Source organism: Trichomycterus rosablanca, chromosome 18 (genome assembly GCF_030014385.1).
Source record: "Trichomycterus rosablanca isolate fTriRos1 chromosome 18, fTriRos1.hap1, whole genome shotgun sequence".
Lineage (NCBI taxonomy): Eukaryota > Metazoa > Chordata > Actinopteri > Siluriformes > Trichomycteridae > Trichomycterus > Trichomycterus rosablanca.
The window spans coordinates 26,454,498-26,477,094 of NC_086005.1; the positions used below are offsets into that span (position 1 = coordinate 26,454,498).

At 43.5% G+C, this 22,597-nt stretch overlaps 1 protein-coding gene across 1 annotated transcript in view; it reads left to right on the forward strand.

Annotated features, from left to right (window-relative positions):
* LOC134332173 (HMG box transcription factor BBX) overlaps positions 1 to 22,597 on the forward strand; it is a 31,777-nt gene that overhangs the window by 4,061 nt on the left and 5,119 nt on the right. Inside the window, exons 3-12 of the mRNA XM_063013702.1 lie at positions 6,712 to 6,889; positions 6,996 to 7,253; positions 8,047 to 8,242; positions 8,897 to 8,964; positions 13,492 to 13,572; positions 14,194 to 14,271; positions 16,183 to 16,260; positions 16,611 to 16,688; positions 18,734 to 19,553; positions 20,699 to 20,837. Of these exons, the coding sequence (XP_062869772.1) occupies positions 6,725 to 6,889; positions 6,996 to 7,253; positions 8,047 to 8,242; positions 8,897 to 8,964; positions 13,492 to 13,572; positions 14,194 to 14,271; positions 16,183 to 16,260; positions 16,611 to 16,688; positions 18,734 to 19,553; positions 20,699 to 20,837 (1,961 nt within the window). The 5' untranslated portion in view covers positions 6,712 to 6,724. The remainder of the gene's footprint in view (positions 1 to 6,711; positions 6,890 to 6,995; positions 7,254 to 8,046; positions 8,243 to 8,896; positions 8,965 to 13,491; positions 13,573 to 14,193; positions 14,272 to 16,182; positions 16,261 to 16,610; positions 16,689 to 18,733; positions 19,554 to 20,698; positions 20,838 to 22,597) is intronic.

Below are 22,597 nucleotides of genomic sequence, written 5' to 3' on the forward strand. Positions count from 1 at the left end.
TTAAAACCACCTCCTTGTTTCTACACTCACTGTCCATTTTATCAGCTCCACTTACCATATAGAAGCATTTTGTAGTTCTACAATTACTGACTGTAGTCCATCTATTGCTTTCACCCTGTTCTTCAATGGTCAGGACCCCCACAGGACCACCACAGAGCAGGTATTATTTAGGTGGTGGATCATTCTCAGCACTGCAGTGACACTGACATGGTGGTGGTGTGTTAGTGTGTGTTGTGCTGGTATGAGTGGATCAGACACAGCAGCGCTGCTGGAGTTTTTAAATACCGTGTCCACTCACTGTCCACTCTATTAGACACTCCTACCTAGTTGGTCCACCTTGTAGATGTAAAGTCAGAGACGATCGCTCATCTATTGCTGCTGTTTGAGTCGGTCATCTTCTAGACCTTCATCAGTGGTCACAGGACGCTGCACACGGGCGCTGTTGGCTGGATATATTTGGTTGGTGGACTATTCTCAGTCCAGCAGTGACAGTCAGGTGTTTAAAAACTCCAGCAGCGCTGCTGTGTCTGATCCACTCATACCAGCACAACACACACTAACACACCACCACCATGTCAGAGTCACTGCAGTGCTGAGAATGATCCACCACCTAAATAATACCTGCTCTGTGGTGGTCCTGTGGGGGTCCTGACCATTGAAAAACAGGCTAAAAAGGTATGTAGAGAAACAGATGGACTACAGTCAGTAATTGTAGAACTACAAAGTGCTCCTATATGGTAAGTGGAGCTGATAAAATGGACAGTGAGTGTAGAAACAAGGAGGTGGTTTTAATGTTATGGCTGATCGGTGTAAATACCAATAGTAATGGCGCACATTTTATGCATCATTTATTTGTCCACATTTAAATGATTTGAAAGTAAAATATTTGATGTGCTATTAGCTTGTGCCATCAAAATAAATATTTAATGCTCTTAGCCGCACACGCTCAGGTTAGATGACTTGTCAATACGTTTATGCATTTTCTTCTCTGTGCAAATTCTGATTATAAACACATATTGAATTATTGATGACACGTGAACAGAATTCATAACACCTCAACTAAAATACGTGATTCTATTAATGAACAAACAGTAAAACAAACCAATAGTTAACTGAACTAGCAGGGAAGCTAATTGGTGCAGCGCTGATTGCACCGGCTACTGGAGAGTAAACAGCATTTTGACCGAGTCTGGTGTAGGATTTATCTTAAGTATAGTGTAAGGTGTAATGTTAGAGTGGAGCTATGATATTCATCTCAAGCTGACAGTGTTTATTCCTGCCTGTGTGAATGGTTGAGTGACTTCTTAATTCAACAGTTTCACAGCTATGAAGCTAGATAGTGTGTCGAAGGAATCGGTGATTGAACACCCTTTCTGCCAGTGTGCGTTTACTGGTTTTGAGACGTGGTTTTACGTTGATACTTGCGTTTAAAGACGATGACGGTGGTAATTGTGAGAATGACAGACTGAACCATGACTGAACTTTAAAGTCATTAAGTACCTCATATAAGGTTTGAGGGTTCAGATTTGTAACAAAAACATTTTATTATATGTAATAAATATGCAAAATAGATGCATTTTCTGCAGTGGTCTCTGGCTTTCTGTATTGTGTCCTATGACGAGCCTTTTCCTGTGTGATATGCAATTTGCTGTGAAATTCCAAATGTAATGTTTGTGTTTAGTGATTTAACGTTTTTTATTCACGTAGCATACAAGTTGCCTCACTTGTTTACTGTGAGGTGTCCTAGCAATCCCACGGCAATTTAGTTAGCAATCGCTTAGTCAAAATGTCCATGATGTCACGCCGCCCAGGTGGCGCAGCGGTAAAAAGTACGCTAGCGCACCAGAGTTGGGGTTTCGAATACATCGTATCGAGTCTCAGCTCTGCCTCTCCGACTGGGCTGGGCGGCCGCATGAACAACGATTGGCTGTTGGATCATGGGTCCTCATAACTGGTGCGACTGCGGCCCCTGCTGGCTGACTGATGGCGCCTGCACAGGGCTGAGGAATAATGCTGATGGGGGTGTGGCCCTCCGTACACGGTGCCCGTCGGTGTATGAACTCGACTCGTGCAGGAAAAATGCAGTCTGTACTGACTGTACGTGCCGGAGGGGGGCGTGTGTCAGTTGAGAGGCGTCCTCAGTCAGCGGTGAAGGGTCGAATCAGTATAGAGGACGCATTCAGGGTAACTGGACACGACTAGATTAGGGGGGGAAATTGGGGGGGAAATTGGGGGGGGGGGGGGGGGGGAATAGAAAAGTGAAATGTAAAGCAGCTAAAAACACGACTCAGGTAACTAAGATTGGAAAACCTCAACCAGCCAGTTCTGTGGGGGGTCAAAACACGGGCGAGAATTTTCGTATTTGAGACAGAACATGAAGCCTCGCACCATCGCTGGACGTTCTAGGTTTGTATTTAACTATTAAGGTGCTGTGTATTGTAGTATTGTGTATTGTATCCAGCCTTACTAACAACACACGGTTCATCTCCAGTGTTGCTCTCAGTCAGAATAGCGAGTAAATCAAGGTAAATGTTACTGTGATATGGAATGTGACTATATTTTTTGGACCCTGGTGGAACAGCCGGTCTCATAGTTCAGCCTTTAAAGACACACGATAGTTAATCAGTCTCAGTTATCTGGACCCTGGAAAGCAGAGGTCAACTTTTTACTTTAGTCTGTTTAAGAAGTTCAGTCTACTGTCCACTCAGGAACTATGCTGAGCCGCGTAAAAATTGCTATTATTTCTTGCATCGGCTTCGATGTTGTCTGATTGAAAGCAGACAGTGATGTTTGATAGCATTAGGTATTAAAATCAATAGTCGCGAGTCGTGTCTTAATTGAAAACCATTTTACGAACAGACATTTAGCATTTAGCTTCTGTCAACCACCGTTATAGGTAAACCTTTATATTAGTGTATAGCAGTGTGCTTCTGTCCTCTTATTGGATGTTTTAATAATACTTTTGCTGATTATAATGTATATATACATGCACATACAGTATGCGTGAGTATATACACACTTCAGCAGAAAAGACTGTATAAAAATGAGTTGTTATACAAAATTGTAGTCTAGCGATTAAGATACTGGACTAGTAATTGAAAGGTCACTTGTTCAAGCCCCACCACAGCCAGGTTGACACTGTTGGACCCTTGAGCAAGGCCCTTAATCCTCAATTGCTTAGCCAATATACTGTCACTGTACTGTAAGTCACTTTGGATGAAAGCGTCCCTAAATGCTGAGAATGTAAATGGAAGTCAAAGATGTTCGGTGGGGTTGAGCTCAGGACTGAAGTTCCTGCACACCGATGTCTTTATGGACCTTGTGTGTGAACTGGAAAGGAAATATTCTTCCTCAAACTGCTGTAACAAAAACAGAAGCTTAGAAGTTTGTGTACACCGATCAGGCATAACAGGCATGATTATCTCTTCATCACGACACCTGTTAGTGGGGGGGGGGGGGGGGGGGGGGGGTATATTAGGCAGCAAGTGAACATTTTATCCTCAAAGTTGATGTTAGAAGCAGGAAAAATGTGTTGTGATGGCTAGACGACTGGGTCAGAGCATCTCCAAAACTGCAGCTCTTGTGGGGTGTTCCCGGTCTGCAGTGGTCAGTATCTATCAAAAGTGGTCCAAGGAGGGAACAGTGGTAAACCGGCGACAGGGTGATGGGCGGCCAAGGCTCATTGATGCACGTGGGGAGCGAAGGCTGGCCCGTGTGGTCCGATCCAACAGACGAGCTACTGTAGCTCAAACTGCTGAAGAAGTTCATGCTGGTTCTGATAGAAAGGGGTCAGAATACACAGAGCATCACAGTTAGTTGTGCAGCAAAAGGGGGACAAACAATATTAGGACATAATGTTATGCCTGATCGGTGTATATGGTGTATAGGGCCAGTGATAGCTCAGTGGTTAAGGAACTGAACTAGTAAACAGAAGGTTGCCGGTTCAAGCCCTGCCACCACCAAGTTGCCACTGTTGGGTCCCTGAGCAAGGCCCTTAACCCTCAATTGCTCATCGTGTTCTGCTCATTGTGTAAGTCGCTTTGGATAAAAGCGTCTGCTAAATGCTGAAAATGTATATAATTGATTTTATTCATATTTTAGGTATGGTAGTGTCTGAAACACCTAAACTTAATACTGTAATTAAGAATGTCCAAATATTTGGGGCGTATTTGATGTCTGTGGGTTTATATCCTGCCCTAAATCAAATCAAAGTTTATTTGTCACATACAGAGTCGTAAACAGTATAACTGGCAGTGAAATGTTTCTGACTGCTCGGTCACGTTAGTAATTATACAAAATTGGAGGAAAAAAATATTTATATTAAAATTAGAAATGTTTTTAATATGTGAAAAGTGTAGAAATTAAGAAATAGAATCAATTTAAAGTGACACGAATGTGCAAACTGACAAAAAAGAGGAACTGAACGTAATACTGAACACAAGATCATGCCAGTAGATGAACTGTCTACTGAGGGTTTGAACCCCTGTCTTTAGTCTTGTGCCCAGTGTTTCAGGAATAGTCCCAGGACCCACTGTAGGCTTGATCAGTCAGCAGAGGTTTTTCTGTGTATTTGGCCTGTGGTCTGGTTGGTGATGCTTTCAGCAGCAAGAGGGCAGCAGATCTTTATGGCTGAAGGGTTGAATCAGTGGTGGTGAAATGTCTGCTGTTCACAGATGACTGACTGCATGCTGCTTAGCAGCACATATGCTACATGCTGCACTGCTAATGCAATTCAATAAAATATACTGTATTAAATGTGTTGTATATGTGCAGGTGAAATCGGAAATATATTCAACCCCCTTCACTCCGAGGTGTATGGTGGTGTGTAGAGTTAAATAAATTATACAACAAGAACTCTCAGAGAGATTATGTTTATTGATACTTATAAGCAATTATGATGTTGAATTTTGACATAATTTGGAGTTTATATAAATAACAAACGTCCACGTGGACTGTTATTATTTAACCCCAGTCTCAGTACTTGTGGAACGTCTGTTTTCCTTGATAACCCATAATAAGTGCTTTCTCTGAATGCTAAATGGCTTCTGTCACTTCTCATTTACTTGGAGTTAAAACTGAAAAGGTCAATCCAGGATATTCCAAGACTGATTCCTTATCCAAGCTTGGGTTGACTTGGCAGTGTGTTTGGGATTGTTGTCTTGCTGGAATGTCCAATTATTATCAAGGTTCGGAGAAGCATCCATGCTTGACCCTGAGGATAGTGTTCTTCTGGTCATAAGTCTCACCTGTGTTGTGACCAGACAAACTGGTGATGCAGATGGCTAGACAGTTCCAGCTTTGATTCACCACTTTATAGAACTTCTGCCACATTCTAGTCAATGCTTCATGTGCTTACTAGTCCAGATTAGCATGCTTTGTGGAATCTGGTCATGCAGTCTGTGTTTGTTAAGTGATTTTATGGTTGTCCTTGACACTAATGAGTCTTCATCAGGTCGTCCGGTAAGTCTTTTGTAGTAACAAAGGGGTTTGGATTGAGGCTCTTTCGCACGGCCAGAGACGTTTGCTGCTGTGCCATAAGTTTGTAACTTCTAGACAACACTCCCAGTAATCTTTCCTTATACTCATTAGCCTTTTTGGTGCAATGAAATAAGCAGCTCCTTAGTTTTCATCATGGTTGCAACACACCTTGAATACCTGAATGTCTGGGTGATGTTTATACAATGTTGTAACCCAACTTTAGGTCATACAGACTAGCAGTAGGTTTAAAGATCAGCAGTAGTTTGTAGGTGTTGAATAATTTAGATACTTAAGACTGCTAGCCAGATCAAAATCAGTGCCTGACATAAAAAGGGAACAAATTCTCACAGACACGCTACAAAATGTTGTGGAACACCTTCCCAAAGGAGTGGTGTGGATTCGCTTAATATAAATTCCCATGGATTTACAACTCATGGACAGGTGTAGGTGCATACTTACTCTAGTACCACAAGTATGTGGACAGTTAAACAACTAAATTACCAATACCAATATGTAAATGATACCAAAACCAATATGTGATGCCGTTTGACCAAAACGTACCTTTGCAAGATTACAAGGGTAAACAACATAGCAGCGAGGGTACAAGGGTGCTTCATAGCAACATGGGACCAGAGTTCCATCCTTGCCACCACTCGCTGTCTGTGAGGCCAAGTTCTCGACATGTCTGTGTGGGTTTCCTTCAGGTCCTCTGGTTTTCTCTCCCCTCCCAAAATTATGTAGGTGTGAGCGTGTTGCACTGCCATGGCATGATACTTTGTTCAGGCTGGATTCTAACCTAGCGCTTGTGGTTTGAGTGCTGATGAAAGGTCTGAAAGAAATAGTGGATTAATAAATCAGTCGCACCCACACACACACACACACACACACCATACATTTCCTCGTCCACACTTCCCTTTTCTCTCTGACTATTCTTTCGATTTATCTCCAGTTTATCTGGTAATAAGTGTTAATCCACACAAGAGAAAAGTCAAGAGTTCATTAAAACACTGAGGAATCAAAAGATTTGCTGAGATTTAACCGTTGCTACTATTTGATATGTAAATTACAGCCTGTCCACACACTTCCACTTAACTCAAAAAAACCCCCACTAAATATAACCCTTGACCCTCGACTCAACCAAACTGAAGTGTCACGCCTCCCTGCTTCTTCTGTATCCTCTCTAAAGAGCGGCTCGTTGCATCCCCAGCTTGACCTCTGACCTCTGCTCGTTAGGTTCGGCGGCAGCATGAAGGGCGGAGAAGGAGGGAAGGAGGCGCCGGTAGAGAGCGAGGTGGCCGGAAAACAGCGGCCTAAACGTAAATGCCTGCAGTGGCACCCGCTGCTCTCCAAAAAGAAGGCCCTGGACTTCTCGGAGGAGGAGGAAGAGGAGGATGAGGAGGAGCTGGAGAAGGTAAATCTTTTAAGTCTGCTTGCCATATTGGCATTGTATTGCCCATGTACACCATTAACCCAAACATATGATGTGTGGCTATAACACGTGTGTTGTTTTTTGTCAGATGCCGGCGGTCTGCCCCGAAGGCAGCGGCCAGGCGCCGGAGTGCGTGGTGATGGAGGACGAATGTGAGGAAGACTCCTCGGAGCAGCGCGCCCGCCGACCCATGAACGCCTTCCTGCTCTTCTGTAAGAGGCACCGCTCGCTGGTGCGGCAGGAACACCCGCGACTCGACAATCGTGGAGCCACCAAGATCCTGGCGGACTGGTGGGCCGTTCTGGAACCCGGCGAGAAACAGAAATACACCGACATGGCCAAGGAGGTGAGGGACCGGATTTCTTTTAAACAGTAAAACAAGCCTTCATGACTACACCCACATCCTTGATGGTCACAAAAGCAAACATGGTAGACTTACCAGCTAAATAGCCACGATCTAAATATAAAAGTAATCCAGTTTTAGACACAGGCTGTAGGACCGTGTCATTAACACCTGTCCTAATCGTTGAGTTGAAGTGTTTCGGTCACACCAGTTGCCAACAGGTGCGTAAAATAAACAATACGCCTCCGATTTTGTGACAACAGTTTGGGAAAGGTCCTTTCCTGTTCCATTTTGACTCCAGTGGCCTGCACAGAGCCCTGATTTCAACCCTATTTAGCAGCTTTGGGATGAATTGGAACGTGGATGGTGAGCCAGGCCTTCATGTCCTATATCGTTGCCTGACCTCACATGCTTTTGTGGATTAATTTGGGACAAATGACCACACACACGATCCAAAATGTTGGAAATACAACCCAAAAAAGTGGATGCTGTTATAGCCACAAGGGTATAACCCTATTTAAGCAGCTTTGGGATGAATTGGAACGTGGATGGTGAGCCAGGCCTTCATCTCTTACATCTGTGCCTGACCTCACATGTTTTTGTGGGTTGAATTGAGACAAATGACCACACACATGATCCAAAATGTTGGAAATCCAACCCAAAAAAGTGGATGCTGTTATAGCCGCAAGGGGTGCCCATACTTTTAGAATAGGCTCTCCAACAAGCTCATGGTCAGGTGTCCACATACTTTAGGTCATATTGTGTGTGCATTGTGTTGTGTCTCTGTATTTTGCAGTATAAAGACGCCTTTATGAAAGCAAATCCAGGCTACAAGTGGTGTCCGGCCACCAGCAAGCCAGTGAAGAGTCCCACTCACGTATCGGCTAACGTGCGAAAAAAGGCCTGGACTTTACCCTCCAACACCAAGGAGATCGCCGGTGCCAAAAAAGTGCCCACAGGAGACGCACCACAGCTGAACTTCGCCATAGCAGGTCGGTCTCCCAAGATACACCTACGTCTGTTTTATGAATCACGACGACATCATTTAGGTTTCTGGTGATATGTGGGACTCGGGTGGTGCAGCGGTCTGTTATGCTTGCTGACTACCTCTGAAATCCGGGTTTGATTCTCGGTGCTGTCAGCCGGCCGGGTGACTACACAGACATGATTGTGTTTCTGAAGTCCTGCGATGGATTGGCGTCCTGTCCAGGGTGTGTTACTACACAGCTCACTAGTCGCCATGTCATATTTTTTAAGGTGGAATCGAAGAGTTCAGGTAAAGGTTGTGGTAAAGGTCATCGGCTACCTGGGCTCAATCAGCGCAGGGTCAAGCGGTTAAAAAACGAGCGTCAGAGCTGTAAATCTGAGCGCTGCTCTGCGCTTAAGGTAGCACAGCGGCAGGGTCAGCAGCACTGCATCAAGGTTTGGCCAAGGTTTCTCTGTTATTGAAGACTGTTACTCAATACCTGACACCCCAGAACATCTTGTCCAGTCTGTGTTCCCGTGTCCCACTGCAACAGCAAATCCCATCATGATTTGTCAATGAATGAGGCTCAGGATTTATGATTATCGTTGTTCGTCAGCTGTATTAATTTGCATGGTTTCACTTGACGTTTATGTTTCTTTGTTTGTTTGTTTATTTGCAGATCCGACTAAGATGGGAGGCCTGAGCATGCTTCTGCTGGCTGGGGAGCACGCCCTGACTGCCAGAGAGGTAAACTACTAAAATACCAATGCCTTAGATTCACTGGTAAGGCATAACATTATGACCACCTCCTTGTTTCTACACCCACTGTTCATTTGATCAACCCCTGATGTATTACTGATGTAGTCCATCTGTTTCTCTACATCCTTTTTTACCCTGCTTTCAGGTGGTGGATGATTCTCAGCACTGCAGTGACACTGACACGGTGGTGGTGTGTTAGTGTGTGTTGTGCTGGTATGAGTGGATCAGACACAGCAGTGCTGCTGGAGTTTTTAAACACTTCACTGTCACTGCTGGACTGAGAATAGTCCACCAACCAAAAAAATATGGGGCAGCATCCTGTGACCACTGATGAAGGTCTAAAAGATGACCGACTCAAACAGCAGCAATAGATGAGCGATCGTCTCTGACTTTACATCTACAAGGTGGACCACCTAGGTAGGAGTGTCTAATAGAGCGGACAGTGAGTGGACACGGTATTTAAAAACTCCAGCAGCGCTGCTGTGTCTGATCCACTCATACCAGCACAACACACACTAACACACCACCACCATGTCAGTGTCACTGCAGTGCTGAGAATGATCCACCACCTAAATAATACCTACTCTGTGGGGGTCTTGTGGGGGTCCTGACCATTAAAGAACAGGGTGAAAGCATGCTAAAAAGGTATGTAGAGAAACAGATGGACTACAGTCAGTAATTGTAGAACTACAAAGTGCTCCAATATGGTAAGTGGAGCTGATACAATGGACAGTGAGTGTAGAAACAAGGAGGTGGTTTTAATGTTATGGTTGATCGGTGTATGCCCTAACTCTGCTGTTATAGATTAACATGGTATCACATTTAGCTGCTATAAATTACCATTACCAAATTACCAAATTGTGCCTCCTGACTAGTAGTGGCTGTCAAACGCTATTTTCTTTAATTATTGCACTGTGCTTTTGATTTTATGACCTATGTATAGTGTAAGGCACATACATTACCTGCAAGCCATCAGAAATGCACTGAAATAAATGCAATTCATCCAGGTTTGAAAAGCCATGAGGGTTCGGCATCTTGACGGCTGATGTGAAAATCAGAGCTGGGCTTAATACGCCCGGCACAGTGACATCACAGTATTTTAATATGTCAAACATGACATTTAAAAACATTCCGGTATTATTGTAAACAGCATTTTATCCACCATCCCTAAATTGATGTTTTTTACTATTCGAAATGCCATAAAAATCAAGTCTGAGTGACGTGAGGAGCCACTTTAATCTGCCCTTGTAGGAATGGATGTAGCCTAAGATTATAATGCGTTGTATGTAGATTCACTACGCTCAGCACAATATAGATTGATGCTTCCTAAATGCTCGTGCTTTGAAGGTCGCGGATAAGCGCCGTGCCGTAGGTACGTGTGAGGAACAGAAAGGGTTCGGGAGGGGAGAAGGAGGCCGGGAGCTCGTCCTGCTGTCTGTTTGAAATAAGTTCTCTTTGTACCCTGATATAATGAACACATGATCGCTGGTCAGTCAAATCCGTTGTGACAGGCCCATCTCTGCTAATGCAGAGGCAGCGCCGAGCCGTGAGTATAAACCCCGGCGAGGGCTGCTGCTGCTCCAGCCGGCTCCCCGCGCCATTAGAAATAGATCAGAGCAGATACGGCGTGTAATTGTGGTGTGCCGATGCGCTTCGGGAGGCTGGATGGATGGGATTTTGTGGCCTGTTCTGTTTGCATCCTCAAGTAAATATATCGAACGTGATATTTTTATGCACTTATAACTGGGACACAGAATAGGACAAAAATTGGACACTTAATAGGTCTTAAATATAATATGAATGAAACACAGTGTATATCTATTTTAAATTCAGCACCACATCAGATATAAATAAAACTATTATTGTGAAATTGAAGTAGAAAGTCTTTCCACAACTAAATAATACCCCTAGTTCCAAATTGGACCAAAAAAGGGGAGCATAGAATGACTGTAAATGCTATTTTACACAAAATAGCACAATATAAGCGTGTGATAATGATTCACCGGTTAATATGTAATTGTTTTTACTAGAGTTGCTTTGATTCCTGAACTCAAGGGCAGTTTCGGTATCAGCATGACGTCAGTTTTAGCATCCGCACTTTTGTTTTCCCCCGTTGTAACAGTCTAGTGCTTGACAATCCCGTCACACTGAAGAACGAGTCTCAGGTAGCAGATCTTAATTAGGACTTAACAGGTGACACGGTGGCTTAGTGGGTAGCGCTGTCGATTCCCAGGTTGACCGGTTTGGGTCCTTTCTGTGTGTAGTTTGCATGTTCTCCCCATGTCTGTGTGGGTTTCCTCCCAGATACAATGGAGATGGAGATGCAAAATTGTTTGACATTAAACTTGAACTGATGAATCTTATGTAACCAGTGTGTAAAACACGACATTAAAATCCTAATAAATAAATAAATTAGGACTGAAATATAACTTCTTACAAGCTGCACCAATATTTGGACTTGGTTCAGTACTAGGGATGCTAATTTTGTCAGATTTTTAACTGATAATCAGCCATCATTGATCCACATTTTAACGTTAACTAACAAACCGACAATCACATCAAAATGTAAAAAAAACAAATCATTGAGGTTTATGTAAACAAGAGTTTATGCCTTATGGCATTAAGACCTTAACGTGTTGAACATGGCCGAACATATCAAAATCAATCATGACCAAAACAAGTTCAGTGTTCATTAATTACCTCAAGGTTTTTACACGACCCAGGGCTCACAATCTGGTCCCACTGTGGTTTACAAGATGTAACTTAAAGCCTCCACAAGGGGGCGTTCGCCTACAAGTTCGTTTCGTGCTTACGTATCTGATAAACTATGTTTATTTAATTATTATTATTAGTGTATTAAAACTCTTCCTCACAGCGTTCGTGTGGTTAAAATCTGGTTGTTAAGGGCAGTTGTAGCCTAGTGGTTAAGGTACTGGACTAGTAACCGAAAGGTCACCGGTTTAAGCCTTACCACTGCCAGGTTGTCACTGTTGGACTCTTGAGCAAGATCCTTATTTGCTTAGACTGTATATTGTCACAGAATTGGATTAAAGCATCTGCTAAGTGCCAAAAATATAAATGTAAAATAAGTTGATAAGCAGAGTTTTACCTTTATACCGGGGCAAGATGCGAAATATCCTTTATTTACACACACAAAGCCACATGTGAGAACTGAACATTCAGTAAGAGGCCATAGTGATGCCAGACGGCTTACCTGTTTATGGTTTAATTAATAAAAGTGATGAATAGATTCCCTCTGCACGGTCTGTGCTGCTTATGTGTAAAAGATCTGTGGCTCCTTTAACTAAAGCATAAATCAAACTGTGAGATATTTTCACTTATCGGTTAATCTATTGATCATTAACTTCCCTCGTCGGTACATTTTCTGTACGTGTGCTGAGCGCGCTCATATTTCATTCTGTCGGCCGTTTGCGTTTCACCGAGCTCCTTACTGCTGATAACGTGCATTAAACTCCATTTCGCTGCGACTAAGTGATCCTAATTGCCGCGAGCACTGCATTTATGTCACGAAAGAGCCCGAGGGAACACATAAATTCAAAAAGCAGCATCTTTGTGTTTTATAAAGAAACTGCATTGCATCATGCACCGAAAATGTGTCCGAAATTGCAATACTAATACATACGGTACGTATTTTATACTACGTTGTTTCTCTGTGGAAGAAAAAAACATTCATTCATTGTCTGTTTTACCATCGCTTTATCCTGCTCTGGGTCACACTGGGTACAATTCACTGAACGAAAGGCAGGAAACACCCTGGACGGGGCAAATAAGCACACACACACTCACACACACACACTAATACCAAGGGGCAATTTTGACAATTATCCTGACTGTGGGAGGAAACCTGAGCACCCGGAGGAAACCCACACAGACACAGAGAGAACATGCTTGTTCCATCTGGGAATCAAACTCAATCTTATCATTATTATATCCTAACTCTTAATGATGTCAGCCACTACCAAGAGCTATAGATTTTGTTATTTATTTTTTGGTGGGGGGGGGCATTTTCTGCTAAGCGTAGCATGCAGCTTCCAATTATTTGCTGAATATAACAGAAAAATCAAACTGTGAGAGAATCAGACCGTGACGGTGGAAGCAGAATTCACAGCACTGCTGTTTAACCGAGCTCTGCTTCATCTGGTGCAACCACTAGGATAGAAGGTCCAGGCAGTCATGGAGTGCCAACCTATTGGGGTGGATTTTTCTTTTCAAACTGGGTGCGAATCCGATTTGTATGAGGTCAGATTCCCCCGTGCCTGCTTCTGACGACACGCTACTTCCTCTGGGTTTTTCTGCCGTTTCTCCTTGGTCCTTGGACTGGATAATAGAAGTGACCGTTGCAGCAGCAAGGAGGTGACTCCTTCCCCTCCCTAAGACACAGCCAATTGTGTATGTGCCCAGACTCAGCCCGTCAAGAGTCCTAGTGGTGATACAGTGATGAGTACTTATTAAAAAGTGGTTCCATTTATTTGTAATTGTATTGATTGTTTTTAGATTTCCTCAAACACTTCACAGACCGAGGCTGCAGATGTCACAAAGCATTCTGGGAAATCTGCCCTCTTCCAGTTAGCTGAGGTAAGAAAACAGCCTGTGTGCAGATTTGGTTATGCGTGGTTGGTACACGTTCTCACCCATCTAGTGTTCCTACCAGTATTACAGTGGTACACACACTGTCAATCTGCTGCCGGGGACACCTAGTGGTGCCCAAGGAGGGGGTGACTTGACGATGTGTGCGCAGTCTTCTGATCTCTACTTATACAACCACACATCGGTGGATCTGAGTGTGAGGTCAGCTCTGCGCACAGACAGCCACGCCCGACCTCTGTGCTCCTCCACTTCTGTGCTCTCCACCTGGGTAACCAGGGTCCTTACACAGCCCCACCCCTCTGTTTAATCCGGTCACTGACTGGAGGCCAATTTTCTCTGCACGGGGGGCGCCCAACCTGGGAGTTCAGAATCTCGGCGCTGGTGTGCTAGTGACTTATCACGCTGTGCCATCCGAGCGCCTCGAACTGTCGTTTTAATAAGATTCGCAAAGACTTAAAAGGGTCTAAGGGGAAGTGAAGCATTTTAGGGATGTGAACCGAATCGTAATTTGATTGTAACTTTACAACCCAACACATAATGTTTGCTGCTGGCAAGATTTTTTTCAGAATATTCAGTACAGTGTATTTAATGTTGTGTTTTATTGCCCAGATTTCCTCCTGTCCACCCCAGCCTGCTGACAGGTGTGAAAATCTGGAGTGTCGGAGCCCACCAACTCCCCAAACAGAGGTAAAAGCAATACAACACTCAAGGCTATGTGTTATTACTAGGGATGTTAATGGATAGCTGAGCGTTGATTAAATACACACTGATCAGCCACAACATTAAAACCACCTCCTTGTTTCTACACTCACTCTCCTCTGTTTCTCTACATACTTTTTTTTAACCTGCTTTCATTCTGTTCTTCAATGCTCAGGACCCCCACAGGACCGCCACAGAGCAGGTATTATTTAGGTGGTGGATCATTCTCAGCGCTGCAGTGACACTGACATGGTGGTGGTGTGTTAGTGTGTGTTGTGCTGGTATGAGTGGATCAGACACAGCAGCGCTGCTGTAGTTTTTAAATACCGTGTCCACTCACTGTCCACTCTATTAGACACTCCTACCTAGTCGGTCCACCTTGTAGATGTAAAGTCAGAGACGATCGCTCATCTATTGCTGCTGTTTGAGTCGGTCATCTTCTAGACCTTCATCAGTGGTCCACAGGACGCTGCCCACGGGGCGCTGTTGGCTGGATATTTTTGGTTGGTGGACTATTCTCAGTCCAGCAGTGACAGTGAGGTGTTTAAAAATCCGCTCATACCAGCACAACACGCACTAACACACCACCACCATGTCAGTGTCACTGCAGTGCTGAGAATGATCCACTACCTAAATAATACCTGCTCTGTGGTGGTCCTGTGGGGGTAAGAACAGCATGAAAGGGGGCTAACAAAGCATGCAGAGAAACAGATGGACTACAGTCAGTAATTGTAGAACTACAAAGTGCTTCTATATGGTAAGTGGAGTGTAGAAACAAGGAGGTTTTAATGTTATGGCTTAAAATCACAAGCGGAAGCTGAGTCTGTCTGCATGGCAATCTTGTGTAAACTCTGATCATGAGGTAGCGTTATGGGGGCCTGTGGTAGCCTGGTTAGGGGGCCTGTGGTAGCATAGTGGGTAGAGCTTTGGGCTATCAACCGGAAGATTGGCGGTTCAAATCCAGGCTCTGCTATGTAGCCACTGTTGGGTCCTTGAGCAAGGCCCTTAACCCTGTCTGCTCCAGGGGCGCCGTAAGTTGGCTGACCCTGCGCTCTGACCCCAGCTTCCAACACCAGCTGGGATATGCGAAGAAAGAATTTCATTGTACTGTACATCTGTATATGTATATATGACAAATAAAGGATATCTTTCTAATTGAAAGCCACTGGCTCTCATAAAGTAGTTTTTATTAGGTTTATTAGTCCCTTACCTGTCATATGCCTTGTTAAATTCATTAAAATAATAAACAAGGAGGACAAACAACAGGCTGATGTGCTGTAATAACCGAATCACCTGAGGAATCTCTTATTATCCTCATTATTTTGCTCATTTCACTGGTGTAAATTGGGAGTTAACGCTGCATCTTACACTCCATTTCCGGAAAATGCAATAAAAACAAGATTCTGTGATCTGTGGTTTATTTAACTTACAAAAAAAATGTATGCTTGTAATACACTTAAAGTTGGGACAGAGGCAAAGTAAGAGTGAATTGTTGTACCATACATGTAGAGATACATTCTGACACCCCAACCCCTCCCAACTGGGCATATTTGGGTGCACGGACAGGTCGATAGCACCGCCTAGGATTCTAACTCGATCTCAAAGGTGGTGAATAACGTATTTATAGAATTCAATGCCGTGTGTTACCACTGAACAAAAATATAGAGGGCTTAGCACGTCACCTTGGGTAATACCATCCCTCTAGTGAAGCATTGTGGCAGCATCATGCTACAGGAATGCTTATTAGCAGCAAGGACAGGGTGACTGGGACGAATACAGGAGCACAACATACAGCCGAAACAACACCGAGTGACTTTGGGACGGGTCTCTAAATGTTCTTGAGAGGCCCAGGTCTCGGGTCTCGTTGCATTGCTGATGCTCTATTCTTCTGTCCCCCAGATGTGCGGTCCGTCTCAGCCCAACTCTCCAGATCTGCCCAGCAGCTGCATGCGTTCTCCTCTGTTCCAGCTGGCTGAGGTAAAGTTTCCAGTCGTACTTTTTGCACATAAAAGCCTCATTGATGCAGCAGTTTTATAAGAAATGGTAGAGTGACCTCCTGTGATGGACTGGCAACGTTTCGCTCAGTGAATTGGACCCACTACGACCCTGAGCAGGATGGAACGGTGCTAAAACTAACAATGAAATAAAGAAATCTAAACATGAATATAATAATTCCGGAGATTATTTGCTTGCACTACGGTGGCTGGATGGATTTATTTATCTATCTCACATTTAATAAACCTCCTCGTACATTTACACTGTTCAAAGGGCATGTGAAAAAAACCTGTGCATGTTTTAAAGAATCACTTTCACTTTTATTTTCACAGATCTCATCCAGTGGTTCTCAGGCTTCAGTTTCTGAGGGGAAGCAGTGTGGCCAGTCTGCTCTCTTTCAGCTGGCTGAGGTATAAAGCGTGCACACCCCCCCACACACACACACACACACACACCATGGTTCAAAATACAGTAGGGATCGGGGGTGTCCTCCTACTTAGTGCTCGAACCCCTCAGAAAGAGGTAAAAAACAACGTTTGTATTAATCAGTATGCAGCTGACACTATATAATTTAGAAACCTATGTTGAACAAGCTAGAAAGTTACTTACGTTAACATGCAGCACCTTCTCTGACTCGCGCCAATGCAACCATAATGAAGACGTGACCAATAACGAGAGTGGATGCAGGCAGGCAGGTATGGTCCACTTGAGGTGTGACTGGAATCGTATTGTTCCCGGCATGAATATAGGAAATATATAATTTGCTCTCTGATGCACACTTATATTATAACCTGTAGGTGAACCTATAGCACGTACCACAGTCTTATGTAGACATAATAATAATAAAGATGAATAATTCCATGTACTGGGCTCTTTAATGGGACCATAATTGAGGTAATGCTGCCACCTTTTGGCTGTTTTTAGTACTGCGACATATAAGATGTTGGACTCGATTTAGCATCTGCTTTTATCCAAAGAGGTTTACAACTGTGACTGAATACACTTTTTGAGGTAATTGAGGTTTAAGGGCCTTGCTCAGGGGTCCAACAATGACTCTTGAATCTTAATATAGACCAGTATCCTAACTGCTGAACTAGAGCTGTTCCACATGATGAGCGTTTACTGGTGGAAATCAGCCCTGAAAAGTACATTTGAAGTATTTTTGTTGTGTTTGTAGTAGTTTATATCATATCAGGTTCGTCTCAGGATGACTGACACTTGAGGCTGCTGTAGGTAAATTGTTAAATCAGTAGAAAGTCCAATAATGCAATAATTTAATAATTTATTATTAAATAGTAACAATTAATGATTGCACAATATATTCAATCAATCAGTCTCATCGTTAGATGGATTTGTCACACGTAACATTGTGCATTACGTGCGTTTTATGCCAAGCGTATCCAAGTGCATCCCAGTACATCATGGGAACTCTGCAGATTTGACCAATAATGGTGTAACGTTGTTTACGAGCTGAAGTGATGCAGAGCTGCGCAACACGTTTTACTTCTGACTTCCTGTCTGACTTGTTTCTTGTTCTGAGGAGGATTTTAAGTGACTCAAGAGTGGGTGGAGAAGGAGGCACATGATGACGTCACGGGGCAGATACTGACTAATACGAACGATGACTTACTGACTGACTCGAATATGCCAATAAAGCATCTGTAATCATTTCTTTTTTATTAGTTATATTCCATTTAAGGAAGACAGCACTGGTTGCTTGAAACAAGTGAAATAAAAATATATTTTATTATTATTATTATTAAGGCCCTATCTATTTACGGCAGTGAAAATTATGGCATGGACCATGAAATGAACTGCTTCTGCTGACTGTGTAATAAGAAATTTGCTGTGAAATTCAAACTTTAAGGTTTGTGTTTAGCTATTTAACATTTACTGGTTAATTTGCACTATGAGCCGTCCTAGCAATCCTACGGCAATTCAGTTAGCAATCGCTTAGTCAAAATGTCCAAGATGCCGAAGTCTAAAGCAGCTAAAAACACGACTCAGGTAAGTGAATTTGTAAACCTCCAACCCATTCTGTGGACGTGGGGACAGAACATGAAGCCTTGAACCGTCGCTGGATGTTCTAGGTTTACATTCAGCCATCAAGGTAGCTGTGCTGTGTGTTATAGCTTCTATTTATTCTATCATTAAATTCATTGAGTAATTTAATGACTGTCATTAACTAGTTGTAGTGTTCTGCTGTTTACACGGCTCAGGAGTCATACCGCAGACTTTGGAGTCCATATTAACATTTACTGCACTGTTGAAGTGTATTATTAGTAGAATAAGACTGAAATTTTAAATACGAAGGTACATCCCACTCCCTACTCCTGTCCCCCACAGTTTAAAACAATGAATAATAAATAAGTATCCCCTCATAACATCTAATGGATATATATATATATAGAGTCCCCTAACCGTGGTGTGTGTGTGGTGTTTTTGTGTGTCTCAGATGTGTTTAGCCTCCGAGGCCGAGAAACTGGAGGCCCTCTCCTCGCAGCCGGCCGTGGACTCATCGTCTCTCTGCGCCCAGCACAGCACCGCCGACACGACCCCCACCAAGGACCCTCAGACCCCGACGTCTCCGACCACCTGCGCCTCCTCGAAAAAAAAGAAAAAGCCGAAGGAGGGCGGAGAACCGGCCAAACCCGAGAAGAACCAAGGTTCGCCAAAAAAGCCTTGCAAGAAGCGCCCATCGTCAGGCTCAGACCCGGAGAGCTTGATGTACACTATTGAGGACACTATTGAAGCCGTGGCTAAAGGGGTCTGGGGCACAGAGGACGCCGAGACCGCCACCAAACAAGCTTGTCTCACGGAAAGCCCCGTCCGTCAACCTGCAACGGCGGAGAAGAAGAAGAACAAACCAAAGGCCAGGAAACAGTTCAGGACCGAGGAGGAGGAGAAGAAGATGGAGGAAGAGGAGAGTAAGCCATGTGAGACAAAAGAGACTCAGTTAGCCCAGGAGGTGCAGCCAGAAGAAGAGGTCAAGATGGAAATCGAGACGAAAGTCGAAGACCTTGGCGACGTGGAGGACGCGGTGCAGCCCCCCACCACCCCCACTCAGCCGATTAAAACGGATGAAACGGATTCTCCAGCCTCAAACAAAGCAGACGAGAGAGACGCTGCGGAAGCTAAAACAGAGGAGAGAGAGAGCGAGCCCAAACCGGAACCGTGTGGATCCAGGAAGTCCGAGCGCAGCTGTAAGGGGGCGCTGTACAAAACCCTGGTGTCTGAAGGGATGCTCACGTCGCTCAGAGCGAATGTGGACCGAGGTATCAGATCTACTTTATTAACCAAAACATGAAGTGAGATTTCACGCCTGTGTCAACGGTTTATATTTGGGATGTCTATAAATACACTAGTCACACATACACACACACACACGCACACATACACACACACCCATTGACCTATATATATAGGGCAGCACTGTGGTTCTGTGGGTAGCACTGTTACCTCACAGCAAGAAGGTCCTGGGTTCGATCCCCAGACGGGGCAGACCGGGTCCTTTCTGTGTGGAGTTTGCATGTTCTCCCCGTGTCTGTGTGGGTTTCCTATGGGAGCTCCAGTTTCCTCCCACAGTCCAAAAACATGCAGTCAGGTCAATTGGAGACACTGAATTACCCTATAGGTGAATGTGTGTATGTGTGTCTGCCCTGCGATGGACTGGCACCCCGTCCATGGTGTTACTGTGTGCCTTGCGCCCATTGATATAAAATGGATATATTATAAAATAATATAAAACACACTGAAATACAATTGAAAATAGTTCAAAATCAATAAAAAATTCAACATGTGTGTTTAATGTATGTATATATACAGTATGTATACAGTTGTACCTTGTAACTCGACATTGTATACATACACATCATAACACAATTATTAACTTTGTCAGTGATATTGTTCGAATAATGGACAAGTACTTCATTCATTCATGCATTCATTCATTGTTTTACCACTGCTTTATCCTGGTCAGGGATGCGGTGGGTCTAATTCATTGGGCGAGAGGCAAGAAACACCCCGGACAGATCGCCAGTCTATCACAGGGGTGATACACACACACACACTTTGGGCAGTTTTTAGACTTGTGTGAGGAAACCGGAGCACCCGGAGGAAACCCACACAGACACAGGGAGGACATGCAGACTTCACGCAGACGGGACCCTAGTTTTTATATAGTAAGGAAAACTCAAAGATAAATCAAAGTGTTAAAGAGCAGTGAGGGTTTTTTTTTTGGACTACAGGCTCTATACACGATCATGTTTCAATTTAAATGCATGAATGCTTCTGTGTTTGGACGGGACACAGAAAAAAGAAGGAATGTATTTTACTCGTATGGCGATGTAAGTCATTTCTAATTTGTATTTATTGTATACATATTACCTTGTGTGTGTGTGTGTGTGTGTGTGTGTTATAGGTAAGAGAGGCTCGTTTCGTGGCAGCTTGTTCGAGCCCGATTTAGGCTGGGTCGACGAGAGCTGCAATTTTACTCAGCTGGCAGCCAGCAACCCCAAAAAACTGAAGAAGTCCAAGTCTAAAGAAGAGCCGGTGCCAGGGTGAGCTCGTACTTCTCACTTGTCTCTTAATTTTGTGCGTTTCGGCCATAAAGAGATGCACATGGTCAGCAATAATAGGTCAGGTTGGTTTTGATATTTAAAAACTGGAGTGGAATTTGATGTGGTGTTTTGCTATTTGTAGCACATTTACCACCAGGTCTGCTCACCATGCTAATAAATAGAAGTTATGTAAGAGAGCATAGCCTTCCTGTCAGCTCGAAGCAGGCTGGCCGTTCTCCTCCGCCCTCATCAAGTCGTTTCCAAATAAACTATTACAGAAGCTATTAAGCTGTTACGGAAAAGTCAGAGAAACAGTTTCAAACTGCAGATTCACGATTATTCAAGATGAAAATGTAATAATGATAATCAGAATCCTGCTGGAATTGAGCTTACACTATGTTTACACTTAAAGAGGAACTGCAAATGGTACAGTCATGGTGCGGCAATGTTGTAGAAACGTTTATAAACGTTGCACTAACGTTTTTTAGGCAGTGCTCAGGAAGGGTGGAGACTAATGAGTTACTGCTATTGTATATAAAACGACTTACAGTACACTGTCTAAGCAATTGAGGGTTAAGGGCCTTGCTCAAGGGCCCAACAGTGGCAACCTGGCAGTGATAAACAGTTCAGTACCTTAATTGCAAGGCTACAGCTGCCCTATTCCAGGTAAAGTGACTGTACAATGATTGTAAAAATTTTACACATGATGAATTGTTTATGTACACACACACACACACATACACACATATGGACCCCCTATTAAGTCTGATACCATTTGATTTTATACACACCTTTTAAAACCTGATAATGCCTTTCCTATATGCATATAAGGGACCAGAGGAGATAAAATGCATCCTTTATCTTTCAAAAATGTCACAAGTCACAAATAGTAAAATTTTTGGTACAATTTGGCACTACACACAACACTGAGAACCAGAACTCTCTTGTTATAGGAGAATGACTGTAATGCTCAGGATACTTAGCTTATGGCAGCAGTTATTTATATGAGCAGGCTGGAATAGTGTGCTGTCTCCTAAATCACACATTGCAGTATTAATTACTGTAATAATTACTCCTTTATTTGTTTCTATATTAAAGATTATTCAGTGTCTGGCTTGTGTATTGTTATCCTCAATTCATGTTCTTTTAGGGTCTGTCTGAAAACCTAGTGAGCTGCCTTGCTGCCTACTGCCTACCTGATCAGCTGCCTCAGTAGAGAGGGTCCTAATAAGACATCGAACTCATGAGGCGGATTATTTAGACGCACTACTTAGACAGAGATTACAGTGATTACGTCACCACAGTTTTAGCTTACTAAACTAACACAGTTAGTCTCGGGTCGTTCAAACTGATGGGCTGAGGCGGCACAACCCGCCAGCACGCCAGCTAACGTCTCCCTCCGTGTACCGAAAACGGTTAAACCATCCCTGACGAGCCTGAATTTGCTAATAAACGACACTTGTGTACCCTTAAACAAATCAAAAATCAATTAGAATTGATTTAGGGGCAGTAGGGCAGTTGTAGCCTAGTGGTTAAGGTACAGGACTAGCAATCAAAAGGTCTTTGGTTAGCCAGGTTGCCACTGTTGGGCAACCTAACCCTCAATTGCTTAGACTGTACACTGTCAAAGTACTGTAAATAGCTTTGAATAAAAAAAGTCTTCTAAATGCTGAAAATGTAAATTTCCATCTAAAAAGAACTCTGTTGGTTGCTTTGCATTGATTCGTCCGCAATGTTTGTCATTTTTTGTGAGAAAAGTC